Raw genomic sequence first — 18,358 nt, 5'->3', positions numbered from 1 at the left:
ATGGAACCAGGCAGCTTCTGAACAGCTCCATTATCAGCAAACAGCAGCTGGGCACAGGCAGAAAGGCATCATTATCCAGGGAAACCAACAGCCAGCCACGAGGCCCAGTGCTCTGCTGCAAAAAGCTCAGGAAATGCAGAGTGCAAGCTCAGACACACCATCTCTATTACAGCACGTCTAATCCTCACCTGTAACCAAGAGAGAATCCTCACTAGGACACAATCCTGAGACAGCCTCACCAGGCTGCTCTGTCACTGCCACAGGCCTGAGACCCAGGGAAGCTGCCTGGCACAGTGGTGACTCCAGCCAAGCCCCATTTCACTTAACTCCACTCTCACCACCTCCAATCTCACTTTGTTCAGTCTGCTGCCATGGCAGGGGGAGATTCTGCTGTTTCAGGAGTCAGGAGCAGGGAGGAAGCACAAAGGAGGAGTTCCTTGGAGGCTGCAGCAGAAGGAGGAGCAGGGCAGGTGTTGAAGGGGGATCTCACACACTCCCATTCCCTGCTCACTCCAGGTCACCCACGTAGCATCTCAGCAAAGCTCTGTGGCTTCTCCAGGGCTGATAATCCAGGTGAGGCTGCAGAACCCAAACATTGTCACCACTTCCCCCAAAGGCAGCAAAGCCTGGGGAGCTCAGGGATGGGTCATTGTCCACAGCAGGAAGAAAAGCTGTATCCAACATATGCCTTCATCTCACCAAGGCCTAATGATCTCCTTCCTTGGGCCGTTTTTCAGTCCCTCACACAACATCCCAGGAATATTTCTGGCTCTTCTGGGTCCAGAAAGGTTTTGTGAAGTCCTTGCTGTTGCCAGGGTAGGACAGCCCATACGCAGTGGTGCCTGCTCATGGGGAAACACCCAAAAAGTCCAACAGACTCAGCTACAGCTGCCTGATTTCAGTGAAAGAAAAAAAAAATAAGGCAGGATATTCTCTTTATCAAGGGCCATCCTGTGAGCACTTCTTAGCTTGGCTGGAAGCATGGTACAAACCCTTGTGTTTCTCCATGTCCTGAAGTCTCTTTTGTGGAACAGGACAGAAATACAGATAAAAGTGAGAGTACAGGAGCCAGGTAACACAGGTGATAAAGGCAGCTCTCAGAACACCTGCAGGAATTGGTTTCAAGTGGGGCTCATTTGTTTGAAAGCTGAAGCTCAGGAGCTGTGCAGACCATGGAGGCAGAGATGTGGAGCACCAGCTGGGTCTCCTGTTGGCATCCAGCCCACACCCTGCAGGGCTTCATCCAGGACAGCAGGAGAACACAAACACAGCACATCCCTGCTTTTGGAGGCAACCCTAAAATACACCTTAATGTACAAAAACCCCTCTCGAGCCTGGAGATGCCCCAGTGCTTCCCTCATTGCCTACATCAGGCGACAGTGCAAGAAACCCCCTCACCAGTGCAGCTCTTTTGATGGCCACTGCAAGGACCCCTTAAGCCTTCCGAGGACTGGGGACAGTGCACAAAACAGGCCTGGGGAGGGATGCAAAACAGGACATACAGAGCTCAGCTGTTCTCCTCCTTCTCCATGGTGGTTCCTGGAGCCTGGGGAGGGGTGGCAAACACCCTGGCTGCCTGCTGGTCCCCTGCTCTGGAGCCTGCACCTCTCCCAGAGCATCCCCACATCACCGGCCAGCCAAAGGCTCCTTCAAAAAAAACCACAAAGCACGCAGCTAAAAGATATTCACTTACAGTTTATTTTTGCCTGAAATTATTTCACATCTCTTTGTACACAGCTACAGAACAGTAGTAGTAAACCACTGGTAAAAGCAACAGTGCTAAGGAAAATGTCGGCATATTTTTTCTTCTTTTTTTTTTTCTTCTTCTTCTTCCTTCCCAGACTGCATCTTCATACAGTGTGGGATTTGAAGGGGGGGAAAAAACCTGACACACTACATGAGTTAAGACTCAATTTCTGTTTCATTATTTAAAAAAAAAAGAAAAAAAAAGAGAAAAACAACATCATTTGGAATGGGGTTGTCTACATAGCAACAAACTTAAAAAAAAGAAAACAACAAAAAAACCTGAACAAAAAAGCTTGGCTTTCCACTGAATAAGATTAAATATATATATATATATATTTATATAAAAAATTACATTGGCTGTATGTGAAACCTTGAGGTGCTGAAGAATAAAATAAAAGTGTTAAACAGAGGAAAAAACTTTTTTGTTTTGTTTTCCTTTGATTTTTTTTAAAATAAGCAGCTCTGTACAATGAAGGCTCATTATGAAAAAAAAAAAAGTCAACAGCATAGTTATAAAAGAAACCGCAATTTTTAAAAAATCATCTTCTAAGCAACTGTGGAATTTGAAAAATGTAGCAGTCACATTTACAGACAGGTCAGAGCTATCGGATCAGCAACACCGCGATTTCCTCAGTCTCCCCAGAGGAACATGCAGAACAATGCGTGCACAGAACAGGGCAGGGAGGGGGCACAGGACAGGGGAGGGAATGAGGGGAGGGGGGGAAAAAAAAAAACCAAACCAGAAAAAGCTGATGCACAAAGTGGAAGGAGAGCTTTTTTTCCTCATTTTGAAATATCGGACGTAAACAGAGAACAACGGAGGCAACTTGTAAAATCTGCAGTTTGCAAACACCCCATTGGCAAAAGAAACGCCTTGTCCCCATCTCCCGTGTTTAAACCTGGCATGGCTTAAAAGACTAAAGAAAATTTTCAGACTTTGGAAGGAATTGTGACTTTTATTAATCCCTGCACCCCCTTCCCCAACAACCACGCCCCCCTTGATAAAGATTTTCCTTCCTATTTGATAACATTTGAGGCATTTTGAAATCAAAAAGACAACGCGATGAATGTTGACAAAGAGGGAGTATAATACAGTTTGCATTACTAAAAGGCAATTCTTCAAGGAGGACATTTCCTTAAAAAAAATAATAATAACAACAAGACAGCAAACTAGTTTATACAGTACTATACGCAAAAAAAGGGTAAAAGAATTAACAATTCATAAATAAAAGACAGGTCCCAGACCTGTTATTTGTGAACCATTTTCTTAAATAGGTGCATTATGTAAATCTTATGTACAACAAAATTACTTTGCATAACAACTGCAAGAACATGAGGGGAGGTGAAAATCATATTGGTTTTGGTTTTCTTCTCTTGAGATTTTTGAAGTTTGATTTTCTGGAGCAAAACTGGTGAAACAGGAGTTCTGGCTGGCTGGGTGCCAGCCAAGGAAACCCAGGTAAGTAAGGACAAAGGAATATATGTTTTTTTCTCCACACGGCATAAAACACAAAGGCAAATAAAATCCACAAAGGTGTTTTTTTCCTCTTTATAATCCTCTTGCTGCTACAAAGTCCTTTTTTTGTTTGTTTGTTTGTTTCCTTCCTTTTCAATTTAAATTATGTTGATTCTGAAATCACAAAGCTGAAAGAATCCAATGGGGTCCAGGCTTGCCCCATCCTCCCAACACACACAACTCCACTCTGCTACCCCACAACCACAACTCCTGCCACCAAGTCCCCAGACTCACTGCTCTACAGGAATTGGCCAAAAGTTATTTTCAGGTTTGTTTTAATCTGTCTGTTTTAAAAATCTTTTCCTTCTCACAAGAAGCAAAAGAGAAGAGTGGGAGGCAGGGAGAGTTCACCAGGCTTCGGTGTAGCGGACGTCCACCTCCTTTAGGTTGGGGAGTTTAGCCTGTGAGGAAGGAAAGGTCAGAATTAACAACGGGTTCAGGGCTCAGGTAAAAAGTCCTGTCAAATCTCTTGTGTGGGATCATTCCCTGTGCTTATCCAACAGAGCAGTGGTATCCAAATCTGGAGGAGGAATAGAGAAGGGAGGGGTGAAAGAACTTCCTGGGGAAGGAGAGCACCTTGCCTCACTGTTGTTGGTGATGATTGTGAAAAACCTTGTGTCCTGTGACTTTTTGTGAGACAGCAAGCCTGGGACCTGTGCAGCTCTGAATACTGTACTTGTATTTTGAATGTGGGCTCCCAAAAGAGGATGAAAGCACCTCCTCCTCTTGGCTAGGAAAGCACAGAGCCCCACTGGTGGTGAGGATGACAGGCAGCCCAGGAGAGGTAAAGGGCAGACACGGCTCCCTGGCCTGGGAGCTCCTGTGTGGAAACAACCCCTGGACTTACTCAATTCAGAGGTCATATCCAAATCTGGAGGAGGGCTAAAGGGACAAAGCACCTCCCAGCAAACTGGGAGGGTTGATCTGTCAACCACCAGCTGCAGGAAGAGGCGTGAGACCCTGGGCCCAGTGCTGAGCTCAGCAGTGAGCTGGATGTGGGTGTGGCAAAGGAACAGGATGCCCAGCCCTTACAGACACATGGAACTAAGTTCCACCTGATCTAAAACCCATTCACCAGCCACCAGGTCCAGATCAAACCCCCATCTTCATTTTTTTATGCAAATGCTTAGCAAAACGTGTCTGTCCAACTTTCGCCATGAAGGCAGCACACTCCATCTGCATCAGAGAGAGACACGTTCCTCCTTCAGCCTCCACATTGCTGATTTTACCCTCCACGTACTAACACAACTCATGGAACATTAGCAACTTTTGGTGTCTTTGTGGTCTCCCTTCCACAACTCCATTGCTTTTGGCCATATCATGTCTGGATCACCCCACACAAGGCACACAGGGATCAGCTGTTTGTTCCTACTCATCGATCTCCTTTCCATGCTCCCTGACCATAACTGCATGGCTAATTCTCTCAAAACAAATAAACACATTTAATTAGGCCAGGGCATAATTGAGGACTTGGAAGTTTCTAGGAGTCATTATTACCTCACTCCTTGATTTATGTGCGCGCGTATTTTGATAAGAGCTATTCATAATCCTACAGACACTGCCAGCAAATAATTTTTCAGTTAGGCAATAATGACTTCAGTAGTGGGTGTTTATTTATTGTCTGGTTCAGCCTGCCTGGTACATATGTGGGTGTCTGTGTGTGTGCAAGTGTGTTTAGTGGGCTGGGGGATGGAGCTGAGAGGAAATGTCATCACTGGCTTGTGCCCCAAATGCTCTGGCAGACCAACGTGAGAAGAAGGAAAGATCTGTATCAAAAATAGGTTCTTTGAAGTCTGAGCTGCTCTTAACAAACCTACAACCATGTGCCCCAGGGAGAGAAACTACAACCTTTGAACACACACAGAGCCCTAAAATAATGGCCACCAAGATAAATTTCAATGAAAGAGGGGAAAGGGGAAAAAGTGATGCCTGCCTGTTTTGTCAGCTTTCTGAATTCTCTGCAATCATCAGGACTTTGCTCACAGGCAATTTTGCTGTTTGCCCTGTCAAGTCACTTTCTTTTGTGGCTGCTAAGGACTATTAATGCCATACCAGAGCAGAGGGAACCAGTTAGGAAAATGTGAGTTTCAGTAAGAAGTGAGTGGCAAGGGGGCTCAGAAGCAGGGGTGGGACCAGGGGAGCCTTTCATGGATGCAATTTCAGAGCCCTGGGCCAAATACAGCATTGACCTTGATTGTTTGTAAATGCCTGGGGCCTGATACAAGCTCCATTGTGTGAACCCATCTGCAAGCCAGCTGTTAATTCCAAGGACTTCTTTGCATATACAATTGTGACACAAGTTTTTAAAATTTGATCTTGAAAACTCCATGCAAGCAGCATTGCAGCTGAGTCCCTGGGGGAGCCCTGGCTCCACAGCCAGAACCAAAGATAGATGTTTGCAGTGAATTTTGAAAGCAGAGCAGTTACAGGACTTGCTTCAAGTTCCAAACTCAACCCAAGGTTGTGACCTTTTAAGTAAACGTGGCCCAATCTGTTTCAACATCTAAGACAAGCAAATGTCAAGTTTCATCTTGAGTCCTTGGGTCTCTAAGGTAAGATTCTGGGAGATGCAGCTCACACACCATCAGAATGAAAGCAAGTCCACGTGAAGTCATGAAAGCCAACACATCTCAGGCAAGCTCTGAAACCACCTGGGGCTGCATCCTGGTTCTTTACACCATTTTGCCTAAGTGGTTATAAACTCACAGCAAAACCAGACATTACATGCCAAATTTCAGAACTGGGCATCTGTGCAGACATTTCTGCTCAGAGCCCATTTCCAGTCCTAGAGGTGTCAAGATAAATTTGCATCTTCCTTGATGCTTTCAGTTCTCACTTGGCTTTCCAAATCAAAGCTGGACAATACTGTTCACCCAAGTTAGTTTGGTCCTGTTAATAGTACAGGATATGGTGTGCACTAGATTGTACCTGTCTCTGTATCCTCATCAGAAACAATCAATTTATGAAACTTTTACTGATAAAGCCTTTACTGTTGATAGCACAGGTGAAAAGATTGAGCTGCTGATTCTATCTCATACTTCTCCATTCAGTATATTAAATGTTTCCTGGGTCCAGCAACCTCACAATGCTGCTTTCAATCATTATATCCACAAAATAACCCACTTCACCCTCTTCAGATAACTTTCATGCTACCCACTCCACAGGGTCATTTCTCCCTACATCTCTTGCTAGAGACACTTCTCATCTTTAGAGGATGCAATTCACAAATACCTTGAGATCTTCATAGGTATCCGCTGAAAGTTTGGTGCTGTTCATATTTAAACTACACAGGCTCTTCATGGCTGAAACAGAAAACACACATATATTTATGATCATGCTGCATTTTCTTAAAATATCATGCTTGCAGTAGGCCAAAGCATAAACAAGACATGACTATGTGCAGCACTCCCAGGAAAAAGCTGAATAGCATAAAATATAGAAATACAAATGGATAAACAGCTGTTTGGGCCCTCATCCAGGAAAAAGTCCCTATTTAGGAAGGGCCATTAAGCATATGCTTAAGACTGCTGACTTCAAAGGAGTTCAGTCAACTTCTCATAATCGGTTTCCTGCACATTATTCTGAATAGTGCCCGTTCTCACTGCTCTGCATGGGCTCACAGGGGCCATGCTGATCTGGCAGTCCTCCCTCTCCCTCCCCCCATTCCCATTTTAGGCTCCAGTACTTAGCAGAATAGTTTCCTAAGATGAGCCATAACTACTGGCCTGTCTGGCACGTCTGCGTAGGATCAAGCCTATTAAAGCAGCCCTCCAAACCCAGCAGAGAGGTTTGTAATGCACTGCTGGGAGCAGGAGGGAGTTTCACTCCAGCACACTGAGCTCCTCCAGTGCTCAGGTAATCCTGCATGCCTCGCTCTGCCTTGCCTTGTTTAAACCAAGAACAGGCAGAGTAAGGAACAAAAAATGCCAGGAGGAGTAGGGAACCTGCTGCACAGAGAAGCTGCCAGGTGGCTTTGCAATCTTCACCTCCTGCAGCACAAAGGCAGGTCCCACCCAGAGGGGTACCCACAGGAAGAAATCTGGGAAGTCCGTGGGCAACAGGTGACCACGTGAGATGGGGACAGGAGCCATCAGTGAAGCCAGAGGCAAGATCTGGAGTATGGCTCAGGAGGACAAAGCCCACACGAGGCCACCCAGTGCCATCAGGCTCAGGTCACCATCCCACAGCTGGACAGCTGCAGGACTGGGCAGTGAGGAGGGGAGACCAAACCCAAACACAGCCACAGCCTGTCCTAAACCCCTGCAGAAGCACTGAGAGATCCAGCCCCTGCCCGAATACACATGAACTCCTCAGAAGCCACCCAAGTGTCCCACAGAGCCCCCGTTTGTCACTCACAGCTCAGTGCCAGCAGCCCAGCGTCCGTCACGGGGGTCTCACACAGGTTGAGCACTTGCAGCATGGTGAGGTGCTCGGACAGGAGCCGCAGCCCCGCGTCGCCGAACTGTGGGGCACAAACACAGCTGGGTCAGACATGAACTGGGGCACAAACACAGCTGGGTCAGACATGAACGGGGGCACAAACACAGCTGGGTCAGACATGAACGGGGGTACAAACTCAGCTGGGTCAGACATGAACTGAGGCACAAGCACAGCTGGGTCAGACATGAACTGAGGCACAAGCACAGCTGGGTCAGGCACAAGCTGGGCCACCCACCCCTCTGCAAGAACCTCAGTGCAAACAGGGCTGTGGATATTGGGTTGGACCAAGCCCTCCAACGCTCACCGCCATCACCAATGACAGCAGAGAAAGCAAAGAGTTTTATTTACAACAAGGCTGGTGAGGGGTTTGGAACACAAGCCCTGTGAGGAACGTTTGAAGGAGCTGGGGCTGTTTAGCCTGGAGTAGAGGAGGCTTAAAGGTGACCTTATTGCTCTCTACACCTTCCTGAAGGGAGGTTGCAGACAGGTGGGGTCAGTCTCTGACAGAACCAGAGAACGGTCTCAAGCTATGTCAGGGAAGGTATAGGTTGGATATTAGGAAGAAATTTTTCACCAAAAGAATAATAAAGTACTGGAATGCTCTTCCCAGGGAAGTGGCAGAATCACCATCTCTGGATGTGTTTAAAAAAAGCCAGGACATGGCACTTGGTGCTATAGTCTAGTTGAGGTGTTAGGGCATAGGTTGGGCTTGATGATCTTAGAGGTCTCTTCCAACCTCATTATTCTCATTATGTGATTCTGTGATCTCTGTCTCGCAGGCAGGGAACAGAGAAATGCAGTGACTTGTGTGCACTTAACCACAGGCCATCTCTTAATTAGACTGGTGCCTTTGAAGCCTGGACTTTGTACGAGTGGGCTCCCACCCAGGCTATACACGATGGTTATGGCAGCCTCAGCCAGTTCCCAACCACATCACACAAAAAAAGCACAGTGCAAGTGGTATTAATTAGCTATTTTGGTCTCAAGAACAATGCACTATTGATTGGTAATTGTTCTATTGACCCACTTGGTTTCTGCTGTTTCTAAATTCTAGATTAATGGAAACCAGGATATCGCAAAATAAAATGGAATCTAAACCCTTTTCTTTTCCTTTTTAATAAAAAAAAAACCCTTCACAAAAAGCAGGCTCTTTGTTCAGTAAAATCAAACTCATTTTGAACAAAAAGCATCTAAGTTTCTCAGATGCAAAAGTTACATTGTTAAGACAAATCTGGAGGACATATAAACAGTTAAAACAAGCAAGCAATCAGTTTCTACTTCATATTCCCCATAAAAAAAGAAAAGGGATATTTCTGGGATACAAAGTAGTTAAGAAAACAAAACAAAATATTTACATGACATTTCGGTAAAAAAATGCTGCTTTCTGTGGTTGCACTGACAATAATTGCATTTTCAGTCAGCACTATAAATAGGTGCTAACAGAAAATGGGGAAAACCTATTCAGTGGAGAACCTCAGAGAGCAAAACCAGCAGGGAAACATAGAAGAAAAAATTTAATTTTAGAAGTTCCTTCAGTCAACAGCTGAGTAATTTGTTCAGTTAACTTGGGGTTTTTTTTTGCTTAGAAAATAATCACATTCTCATGATAATTTCCTTCTATTTATTCATTATCTGAGTTTCTTTTTGTTGCTGTTGGGTTGATCAGTTTTCAAGCGATTCACTGCCTAAACTGCAGACTGTGCTTTGCTTGACCATGCGAGCTGCAGCATCATTTTTTTACCCTAACTGGGTGAAAGCAGAAGCATTTCCCAGATGAACAGCAGCACAGGTTCTACTCAGCACACAGCAGCAACTATGCCAAAATGGAACATTCAACCCAAGACAGCAGCAACAATTTATAACTAAAAATAAAACAAAAATTAAAAATCTGAGAAAAAAAAGGGGTGAAGAGAAAAAAAAATCAGCTGCCAAGATGAGCTAAACCACAGGAAGGCCCTGTAAAAACAGCAGGAGGACAAAGTCATCTAAGCAAGCCTCTACACACACTCTTCTTGTGCTGACGTAGTGTGGAATTTCAGAATTAGTCAGCACTGGTTCCTGCCCTGAGCCTCAGCTGCAGAGCACTCACCTGAGTTGACCACAGGTTCAGCTGCTTGAGCGAAGGCAGTTTGATGAGGTGCTCAGCACAAGCACTTGTCACATTGGTGAAGGCCAGGCTGAGGTTTTCCAGGTTCCCAAAAGAGCCCGAGCTCAGCAGGCGGGCCAGGTCTGCATCCTGAAGGAGGACAGGGATTGGTGAGGGAGGTTGTGGGTGCCCAGCCTGGAAGTGTCACCGATACTGGTAACCAGAGCGAGTTGCACAACTGCTCCACTTGTTTACAGTAACAGAGAACCACACAGAGCAGTTTCTGTTTGTTTGGCAAGCAGCTGGGCTCTTGTGGCAGCGTTGCTTCACACACCCTGGGAAAAATCTGTCCAAACATCAGGACAAAAATGTCCTTTGCTTGTGTATCCTTGTGAGACACAGAGGCCTCAGTGTCAGAGCAAATGCTGAAGATGGGTCTTTAAACATCATGAAGATTTAACCATGAGGTCCAGGTCCCACCTGTGCTCAGAAACATTACCTGGCCTCAGTGAAGTTAGTCTGGGTTTGCACCAAGCTTAAATGCAATAGTGCTGGGTCTCTTTGAGACTTCCATGACTAAAATCCAGAACTGGACATAGTGAAGTTTGCCTTTGTAATGCAAAGCTCTGTCCCCAGAGCTGCCATTCCAAATCTGAGCAGCACTATAAATGTGACAGCCTGCTGCTGGGGTTGGAAACTGCTGCACAGACCCAAGAGCAGAAATGTGCCCTAGTTGTGTAAACTCCAGTTGTGTTGACAGAGCGAGTGCAATGGCTCCCCACTAACTGCCCAAAACCACTGTGCCACATGGCAAACACAAATCAAGTGTTTAAATATGGAAAGACAAAGGTGTTTTTCTATTGACATGATTAACTTACTGTGGACTTGGATGGCAGTGTTAACCTTGTGGGGCCACCTTTTCTTTGCTGTAAAAGAGAAGATATTTTGGTCAAACAAGCTGCCATTCTGCATTTCAGACTCACTAAAGTACAGCAAGCTCCTCACTGCTCCCATTTCAAAGCTTCCTGCCAGCTCTTCCACCTCATCCCTGCTTCCCCTGCCCTGAGTGAGCCTCTTGTATCCCTGGGGACACAGCTAAGTGGGTCTTCATGCCCTTTGTCTGCTTCAGCCTGCCAGCATTTGGCTAACTTCACTTAAAAGGAAACAGCTTTAAAATGCAGGGTAAAGTGAGCAAAGGGGTTAAGATAGCCCAGCTGATAAAATAATTTGCTTGACTTCAAAAAAAAGCATCTACTTTTCACGCTGCAAGAAGGGGTTAAAGACAAATATAAATGTGCAAGAGGGAAGAGGAAGTTTGTGGGTATGTTTGCCTAGGTGAAAAAGTGCTCATGCGAGCAGGGCCATTTTAAATCTGTATGGCCTCTCTTTAAAATCAGGAAGAATCTTTTTCTGTGGGCTCTAGCTCTGAGAACTAGACCTAAAGACCATCTCAGTGAAATGCTGTGAATGCCAGAGCATTCAGAAATGCTGGCCAGCACCAGAACCATTTGCTACTCATATGTCAAAAGGTGGCAGAATTTGACAAGCTGACTTCTAAGATCTTGAGACAGCAGGGTTTCACCTTTATTCCTTCACAGGGATCCTAAGCAGGTTATTGGATATCATTCATAAACATAGTATGGGATTAGTCACATCAGTAAATATCACACAGTATATATATTCAGAGTGAAACCCTCTGAGGACTGCTCCCATCCTGTTGTTAACTGGGAATTTCACACCCTGCTTGTCTTTCTTTTGTACCTCCATTTGTGGAGAGCACAGAGCCCAGTGTGCTATGGCAATGTGTGCAGGGTGACATACCAGCTCCTTTAACTCCCTCTGCCTCTCACACAGCTGTTCATACATTCTCTTTCCCACGTCTGTGCTTTCCAGGGTGGAGATGATCTGGAGCTGGGTGTCATTATTGTCAATGATGTTGTATTCCAGCATCAAACACAAAATCTAACAACAGAACAAAAGGAGAATGGTCAATGATGTTGTATTCCAGCATCAAACACATCTAGCAGCAGAACAAAAGGAGAGTGGTCAGTGCAGGGCTTTCATTCCATTTCTTTCAAATATCCTAATTACACTGGGCATGGCAGTTTAAATTCCTGGCTAAGTTTTTAGAGCATGCAATAAGGAGGTTAGAGTAGAGGATATCATAGCAATATTTATGCCACTTCCGACAGACAAAATTAATTTTTTATTTGTAAAGAATGAAGTGTAATCTCCAAAAGCCAGCCTGTCTATCCTGCTCCCCATTAGTGCTCATTCCTTCTGAGACATGCAATTATTTGCCTCAGAGCTGGGAGATGGCTCCATGCCACAGCCCTCTCCAGAACAGGTACAATCCATCCAGCATTTCCCAGGTCCAGGGGCTGGGCTGGGCATTGGCAGAGCTGGGACACTGCACACCAGGGATTTTCCATCCCTAATGGGGGGTTTCCCTGCAAGCAGAACACGTGTGAGGTGCACCCAGCCCACGAGGCAGGATAGGTGAAGGGCACCAAGAGAAGCTGCTGGGAGCTCTCTGCTGTGGCCAGGACATCCCCACCTCACTGGGAACACCCCCAGCTCACCCTGGGGAAGCCAGGAGCAAGGCAGATCCCAAGGGATGAGTCCAGTGGGTCACAAGATTTAGGACACAAGCTGTCTCCCCACACTGCTTTTCCTTTTCAGCTATGTATCATGCCATTGCAATTAAAATGCAAAGCTTTTATTCCCTCCACAATTTCAATTATTTTTAATGAAGAAAAAAAAAATCCAGCAACATTATATTCAAATGCATGCAGCACGCTCCTTTATTTACTGGATTAAATTAACATGCATAAATCTAAGTCAATGAAAAACTAACTCTTTCCATCTATTTATCCACTCTCTTTCTGCTGATAATGACATTTATCAAGAAACTCCTCTTATGAAGCCCAGAAATATATATATAAACTATTAGCACAACAAAAATAACAAATCATAAGCATAAAAAAAGTGTATTAATGCAAGCAAATAAGGTTTTATAAAGGCACTTCCTGTGCACTGCTCATTTTGCAGGTGGCAAGACAAGAATCAGGCATTTCATCATGGAAAATCCTTGTGGTTGTGAATTGTGATCTCTCACCACAGCCTACAGCACCATGGCCATTTATTTCCCATCCTAACCTCTGCAGCTGCATTACAGCAAAAAACCTCTTTCTCCAAAAATTCATGCACCCACCTTTCATTTAATTCACACTCAAATCTACAGAACAACAATATTCTGTTCCCCTTAATTCACAGAACAACAACCAGCCACTGGTGTTTGACACAACACAAACCTGACCCCTGCTAGAGCCAGTTCTGGGAAAGGCACTGGGAACCTGAACACTGCTCATGACAACACATTTTTAGGGCTTACCTCTACCATCGTCTGGTTACCCCTCAAAGCCAGCAGCATGCAAGGTCCCAGTTTGTTTTCAGCCAGTGAAAGCAGGAATTTCTTTGTTTTATAGCAGGATCCCATTAAAATATGAACCTATGCAAGAAACAGAGGTAAAATTAGGGGTGTAGGCCTAAGAAACACATATACCTCTGGAAGGAATATTGTTGAACAGTCAAAAAGTGTTACTTATTTGCAATAAACCTAAAGGAATGAAGGCTCTCCTTATAGTTAGGGTTGCAGTGTCTCAACAGCTTTGCTGCTGAATGGAAGTGACTTTTCGAAGAAGGTGATGCCCAGTGAGATCTGAGGGAATGGGAAGTTTTACCCCATAAAGGAGCCCAGCTGACAGCCTGACAGAGGCTCCCCAGGAACCATCAGAGCAGCTGTGCAATTGCCCCCATTCCCAGTAACCGATGGCCCCAGCCCCGGGGGAAGCACCGGGGGCTTTGCTCTCGCATCTGTTTGCGCTTGGGGGTCTCTGGAAATGCCAGCTGGGGAGCAGGGGCTCGGTGGGATGGGTGTCTAGGTAAAAGGCACTGCTGCTGGCAACCTGCTGGCCCTGGATAAGGGCTGCTGACAGACAAATTCACCTGTTCAGGATGAACACACAGGACCTGACTGGGGAGGGAGGAAGGAAGGAAGTGGCGGAAGGAAGTGGCGGAAGTGGCGGAAGGAAGGAAGGAAGTGGCGGAAGGAAGTGGCGGAAGTGGCGGAAGGAAGGAAGTGGCGGAAGGAAGGAAGTGGCGGAAGGAAGGAAGTGGCGGAAGGAAGGAAGTGGCGGAAGTGGCGGAAGGAAGTGGCGGAAAGAAGTGGCGGAAGGAAGTGGCGGAAGGAAGTGGCGGAAGGAAGTGGCGGAAGGAAGTGGCGGAAGGAAGTGGCGGAAGTGGCGGAAGTGGCGGAAGTGGCGGAAGTGGCGGAAGTGGCGGAAGTGGCGGAAGTGGCGGAAGTGGCGGAAGTGGCGGAAGTGGCGGAAGGAAGGAAGGAAGGAAGGAAGGAAGGAAGGAAGGAAGGAAGGAAGGAAGGAAGGAAGGGCGGCTTTAAGAAAATCCAGCAGTCCTGAGCACTAAGTCAGAGATGACTTCATGGGTTTTCATGCTCTTATCCTGCTTTCTCTTTTGCTCAGTTTTCCCTGAAAGGAAAGAACTGCTGAGAACATGCCATGAGTGGCACTCCTTTGAGTCCTTGAGCTGACAAACTGTTGTGCAGACTCTCTGAAAGCTCCAGAAAGCACCATGTGATATCACATAGCAATGCCTACGGCAGAAATGCAAAGCCACTCGTACAAATCAAATATGTCTCTTCTCAGAAAATAAGTTGGTCATATTATTTCCAATGAAAATCCCTTAGAGATTAAATGCTGGGCTCATAGAAGAAAGTCTTATTTCATAACCCAGATGGCCGATTCACCATTTGCTGAAAAGCACTATGTGAGAAGTTGCATTTTCCAACAGCCTAGGCAGGAAGAGCTCCATTATGTGGACTCAACATGAGCACTACCCTACAATAACCTTGTAAATGCATTCTGTGGCACCCCTGGCTCATGGCATTGCCTGCACTATGTTCAATACTGCTAAAATATCACAACCATGCCATGATGAGGTCAATTCTATGTGAATCATGGCTTCATTATCAGCAACCTCTTTAGAAAAACAGAAAATATTTTTTTCCTTAAGCATCCATCAGCTCAGGTGGCCTTTAAAAATGTGAACCTCCAAGCCAAAAGAGATTTCATTTCATGCAGTTTTCATTAAGTTTTTTAGAGGTTTTCTTGAGAAATGGAAAATACTGACACTGACAGTAAAGTAACATTAGGTGCATCTCAGAACAGGGTGTTTTTCCAGCTTTATGGTTAGTCGTTAGCAGCTCTTTAAGTATTTATCAACATCCTTGCAAAGGGCACAGAGTGCTGCATATTAATGTGTGTTAGCATTGTGCTTTCTCATGCACGCCATCTCCTGATGCTCATAAATATCCTGAATGACTCTCAGGAGAAATGATACAGTTCTGAAGAAATTCGCTTTTCAAAGATAAAAGACAGATGAACAGTGAAGAGGGGTGAAACCTTTTGTAAACACTCTTCTTCCATTATCAGTTTCAGAGGTAACTGATCCATCTGAATTTCAGGGTATAGACAGACACTGATGTTCTGTAAGTCCCAAAATGTTCAGCATGTGGGAGATGCACAAAGTGCAGAAAGTCACTTCACAAAGCCAACTTCAACAAATGTTTTCCCCCTCACCAGGGAAAGGCAGTAATATAATTTCCATCTTACTTGGTATATGGAGAATTCATAGAGAGAGTGGCTTGACCCAGGCTGCACAGGAAAACAGTGATGTGCTTAAATCACATCGCTGATTAAAACCTGTTATTTTCTGTCTAGCCCTTCTCAGAGTTACAAAAGAAATAACTGCTGGAAATGGAATGCTGGTTTCTAATTACACCTCTTCACAACAATGCAGAGACACTGGTAACACCTTTTTATATCTATCCATCCATCCATCCCTTGATTAAACCAATGTAACTGTTGGTTTTAAATTCCAGGGTAGCCTACAAATGTAAACTATAGGTGTGGATGTACAGAACAGTCTGTCTCCCACTTTTCCATGTTCTCTGTGAGAGTTTTTTAATACAAAGACAGATATTTATAAGTACAGAAATACATACATATGCACAAACTTGGTTTGTGTATTACACTACCAGTGAGAAAACATGCCAAGGTTCAAAAAGAGAACAGTAACGTGCTAATAACCAAGCTGTGACTGCAAGGGAGGTCAATGGATTTGGGGGCAGAAAGATCTGGATTTTCTGATGAACACTCATGGTCAACAAAACAGTGATTTTGATAATTTATTTTTTGACAAAAACAAGTAAATCCTGTTACTGCTGACTAGGCACTAGTTACTTATTGCAAAGTTTGTAAAGTCCCATTGCTGCAGACACCTACCATACTGGCAAAGAGCTCTCCATCATCATCACAGGCCACTCCCCCAGGGCTGTAGAGCTGGAACCAGCCGTCCTTGCCAGCCCTCACACTCAGCAAACACGAGTGCACCTGCCAAGAAGTGAACACATTGGGAAGGTTACAGCTCCTGCCAATAACCACCAGCATCTCCCACACTGGGCCAAAGGGAACTGCAGAACCAGGGACTGCTGGAAATCCCATGGTTAATATTCCAATCTGCAGAGCTGCAGGCCAGTTTCCCCTCTCAGAATCCATTTTTTCAGTATAACCAAGAGGGAAGCTGCACCATCCCTTATTGCATGGCCCTTTTAATTCCCTTTACATAAATGAAACACAAAATGGCTCTAATCTAGAACAGCTCCTTTCACTTGGAAAAAAAGCCACCACCAAAAATCCAAACAGAAAAACCCCACAAATTTCTCAGCTTCTGTCATTTCCCCCCTGTCCTCCCAGCATGTGTGTCTATACATCTGATGTGATCTGCATACCAAATGGCTGATGCCTTGCTCATTCCAATAATTAACAATTCTTATTACTCCTGCTCTAATAAAATTCAACCAGAGTCAGGGTGAAGGAAATCCACAGGGAAAACTCAACAGGGATACAGAGCACGGAAGCTGCACTGGAAAACTGGCACCAGTGAGGAACCATTAGTCTAAATTTGGCCCACTGTAGAGATTACTATATTTAGTCCCACAATTTAATAGAGAAGTCATAATTAGGCTTTATTTTTTCCTTTTCTTTTCCCCCCCCCCTCACTTGAAGAAACAGATGTTCCATTTCAATTTTTGAGAGGGGTGGGGGGGGGGGGGAGGGAGGTAAATTCTTTCCTTAGGTCACAGAACTCTGGAGACAGATGAAATCCTGGTGCCATTCTAGGTCTCTTCTGACAAGGGTAACTACTGCTCACAAGAGCAAAACCCATGGAAATGAGGAGTCCTGGGCAGTGATGATACAGCTTCACCCACAGTTTGAGGGAGCTTTCCTGCCTTCATGCCAAAAGCAAGAGTCACTGTGGATGAGAGGTTCCCTGTGACTCAGCCAAAGCTGATGATGCTGAGCAGGCTCTGAGTGCAGCTCTGAGGCACCACGAGGCTGCAGCAACACTCCCACCCCCTTCCTGCTGCCAATTCATGAGAATTACAGGCATTTGCACACAACAGAGCTGAAACACAGCTACACAAAATCTCTTCTTTTGTAAGCTGTGTGGACCCATGGATTTTGCTTCCATTTTTTTTGTACAGAAGATGAAAAGCTCTGAGTGACCCCCCAGAAAAATCTTTCTGGTTGCAGTTTAGAACAAGGACATCAACTGAGGCCAGACAAGGAGGTGACAACACATAAACCTTACACATAAAACACCCTGAGAGGCCACTACTGCTTAGAGACCTAGGCAGAGTAAAACCACACTGTGTTTTGGAACAAGCTACTTAAGGAGAGATCTGAACAAGTGCAGTTCCAATCCCTCCAGCTAATGCTCTGTGTAAACTGCCAACAAACTCACTTCTTGCCTCGGGTCTTCTGCAAATCTCTGAATCACATATTTCAGCTCCCTGAAAAAAATAAGAATGAGAAGGACAAGAATAAGCAGTTGCTGGTTGCAGTATTTCCACAAATATCACATTTCTCTTGAACGACACCTAAAATTATATATATTAATGCAATTTAGAGAGAAACAAGTTGAACTCCTTCCACAGAAAGGAAACATGATGCCTAAAAGTTATTACCAAGGACAGTGTCTGCTCACAATAGCCTAGAAAATGTTTCTGAGATGTGCATTGACAAACTCCTTTGTAAAGTCTATCAGCACCCAGTGGCTTTAGTCCTTGGGCTCCTGCTAGCACAATAAATTACAAAGAGAACTTTTTATTGCTAACAGAACATGCCTACAGCCCTTCACAGATAAAAGCCATTACAGATACAATACTGAATAATGCATCACTGCTATTATTGACTAATACAAGAATTTATTCAATAAAACAAAGGAGCCCCAGAAACTTACTTTGTGAATTTCTCATGTGCGAGAGCCCTGAAATGGAAAACAGAAGAGTATGAGCATCTGAGAGAAAGGAGAAGGGGGGTAAAAAAAGAGCCCAAAAAACCAAACAAGCACTTTTCAGTTCTTTCCAGATAATAAAAGGACTTGCTAAGCAACTGCAGCAAATAAGACAAAAAAAAAGTTTCAAAAAA

General features: G+C 44.9%; 1 protein-coding gene across 3 annotated transcripts in view; it reads right to left on the bottom strand.

Annotated features, from left to right (window-relative positions):
* Positions 1 to 1,675: 1,675 nt before the first annotated feature.
* CMIP (c-Maf inducing protein) overlaps positions 1,676 to 18,358 on the bottom strand; it is a 131,325-nt gene continuing 114,642 nt past the window's right edge. For all 3 annotated transcript variants that reach the window (XM_059481403.1, XM_059481404.1, XM_059481405.1), the window contains 10 exons: positions 18,171 to 18,197; positions 17,673 to 17,721; positions 16,151 to 16,258; positions 13,183 to 13,299; positions 11,610 to 11,750; positions 10,667 to 10,714; positions 9,792 to 9,938; positions 7,619 to 7,724; positions 6,494 to 6,564; positions 1,676 to 3,663 (listed from right to left, as the gene is read on the bottom strand). In XM_059481403.1, coding sequence (XP_059337386.1) covers positions 3,610 to 3,663; positions 6,494 to 6,564; positions 7,619 to 7,724; positions 9,792 to 9,938; positions 10,667 to 10,714; positions 11,610 to 11,750; positions 13,183 to 13,299; positions 16,151 to 16,258; positions 17,673 to 17,721; positions 18,171 to 18,197 — 868 coding nt within the window. In that variant the 3' untranslated portion in view covers positions 1,676 to 3,609. The remainder of the gene's footprint in view (positions 3,664 to 6,493; positions 6,565 to 7,618; positions 7,725 to 9,791; positions 9,939 to 10,666; positions 10,715 to 11,609; positions 11,751 to 13,182; positions 13,300 to 16,150; positions 16,259 to 17,672; positions 17,722 to 18,170; positions 18,198 to 18,358) is intronic.

Source organism: Ammospiza nelsoni, chromosome 13 (genome assembly GCF_027579445.1).
Source record: "Ammospiza nelsoni isolate bAmmNel1 chromosome 13, bAmmNel1.pri, whole genome shotgun sequence".
In the NCBI taxonomy this organism is placed as follows: domain Eukaryota; kingdom Metazoa; phylum Chordata; class Aves; order Passeriformes; family Passerellidae; genus Ammospiza; species Ammospiza nelsoni.
Note: the sequence above shows the minus strand (reverse complement) of the source record. Positions and strands in the feature narration are given on the sequence as shown.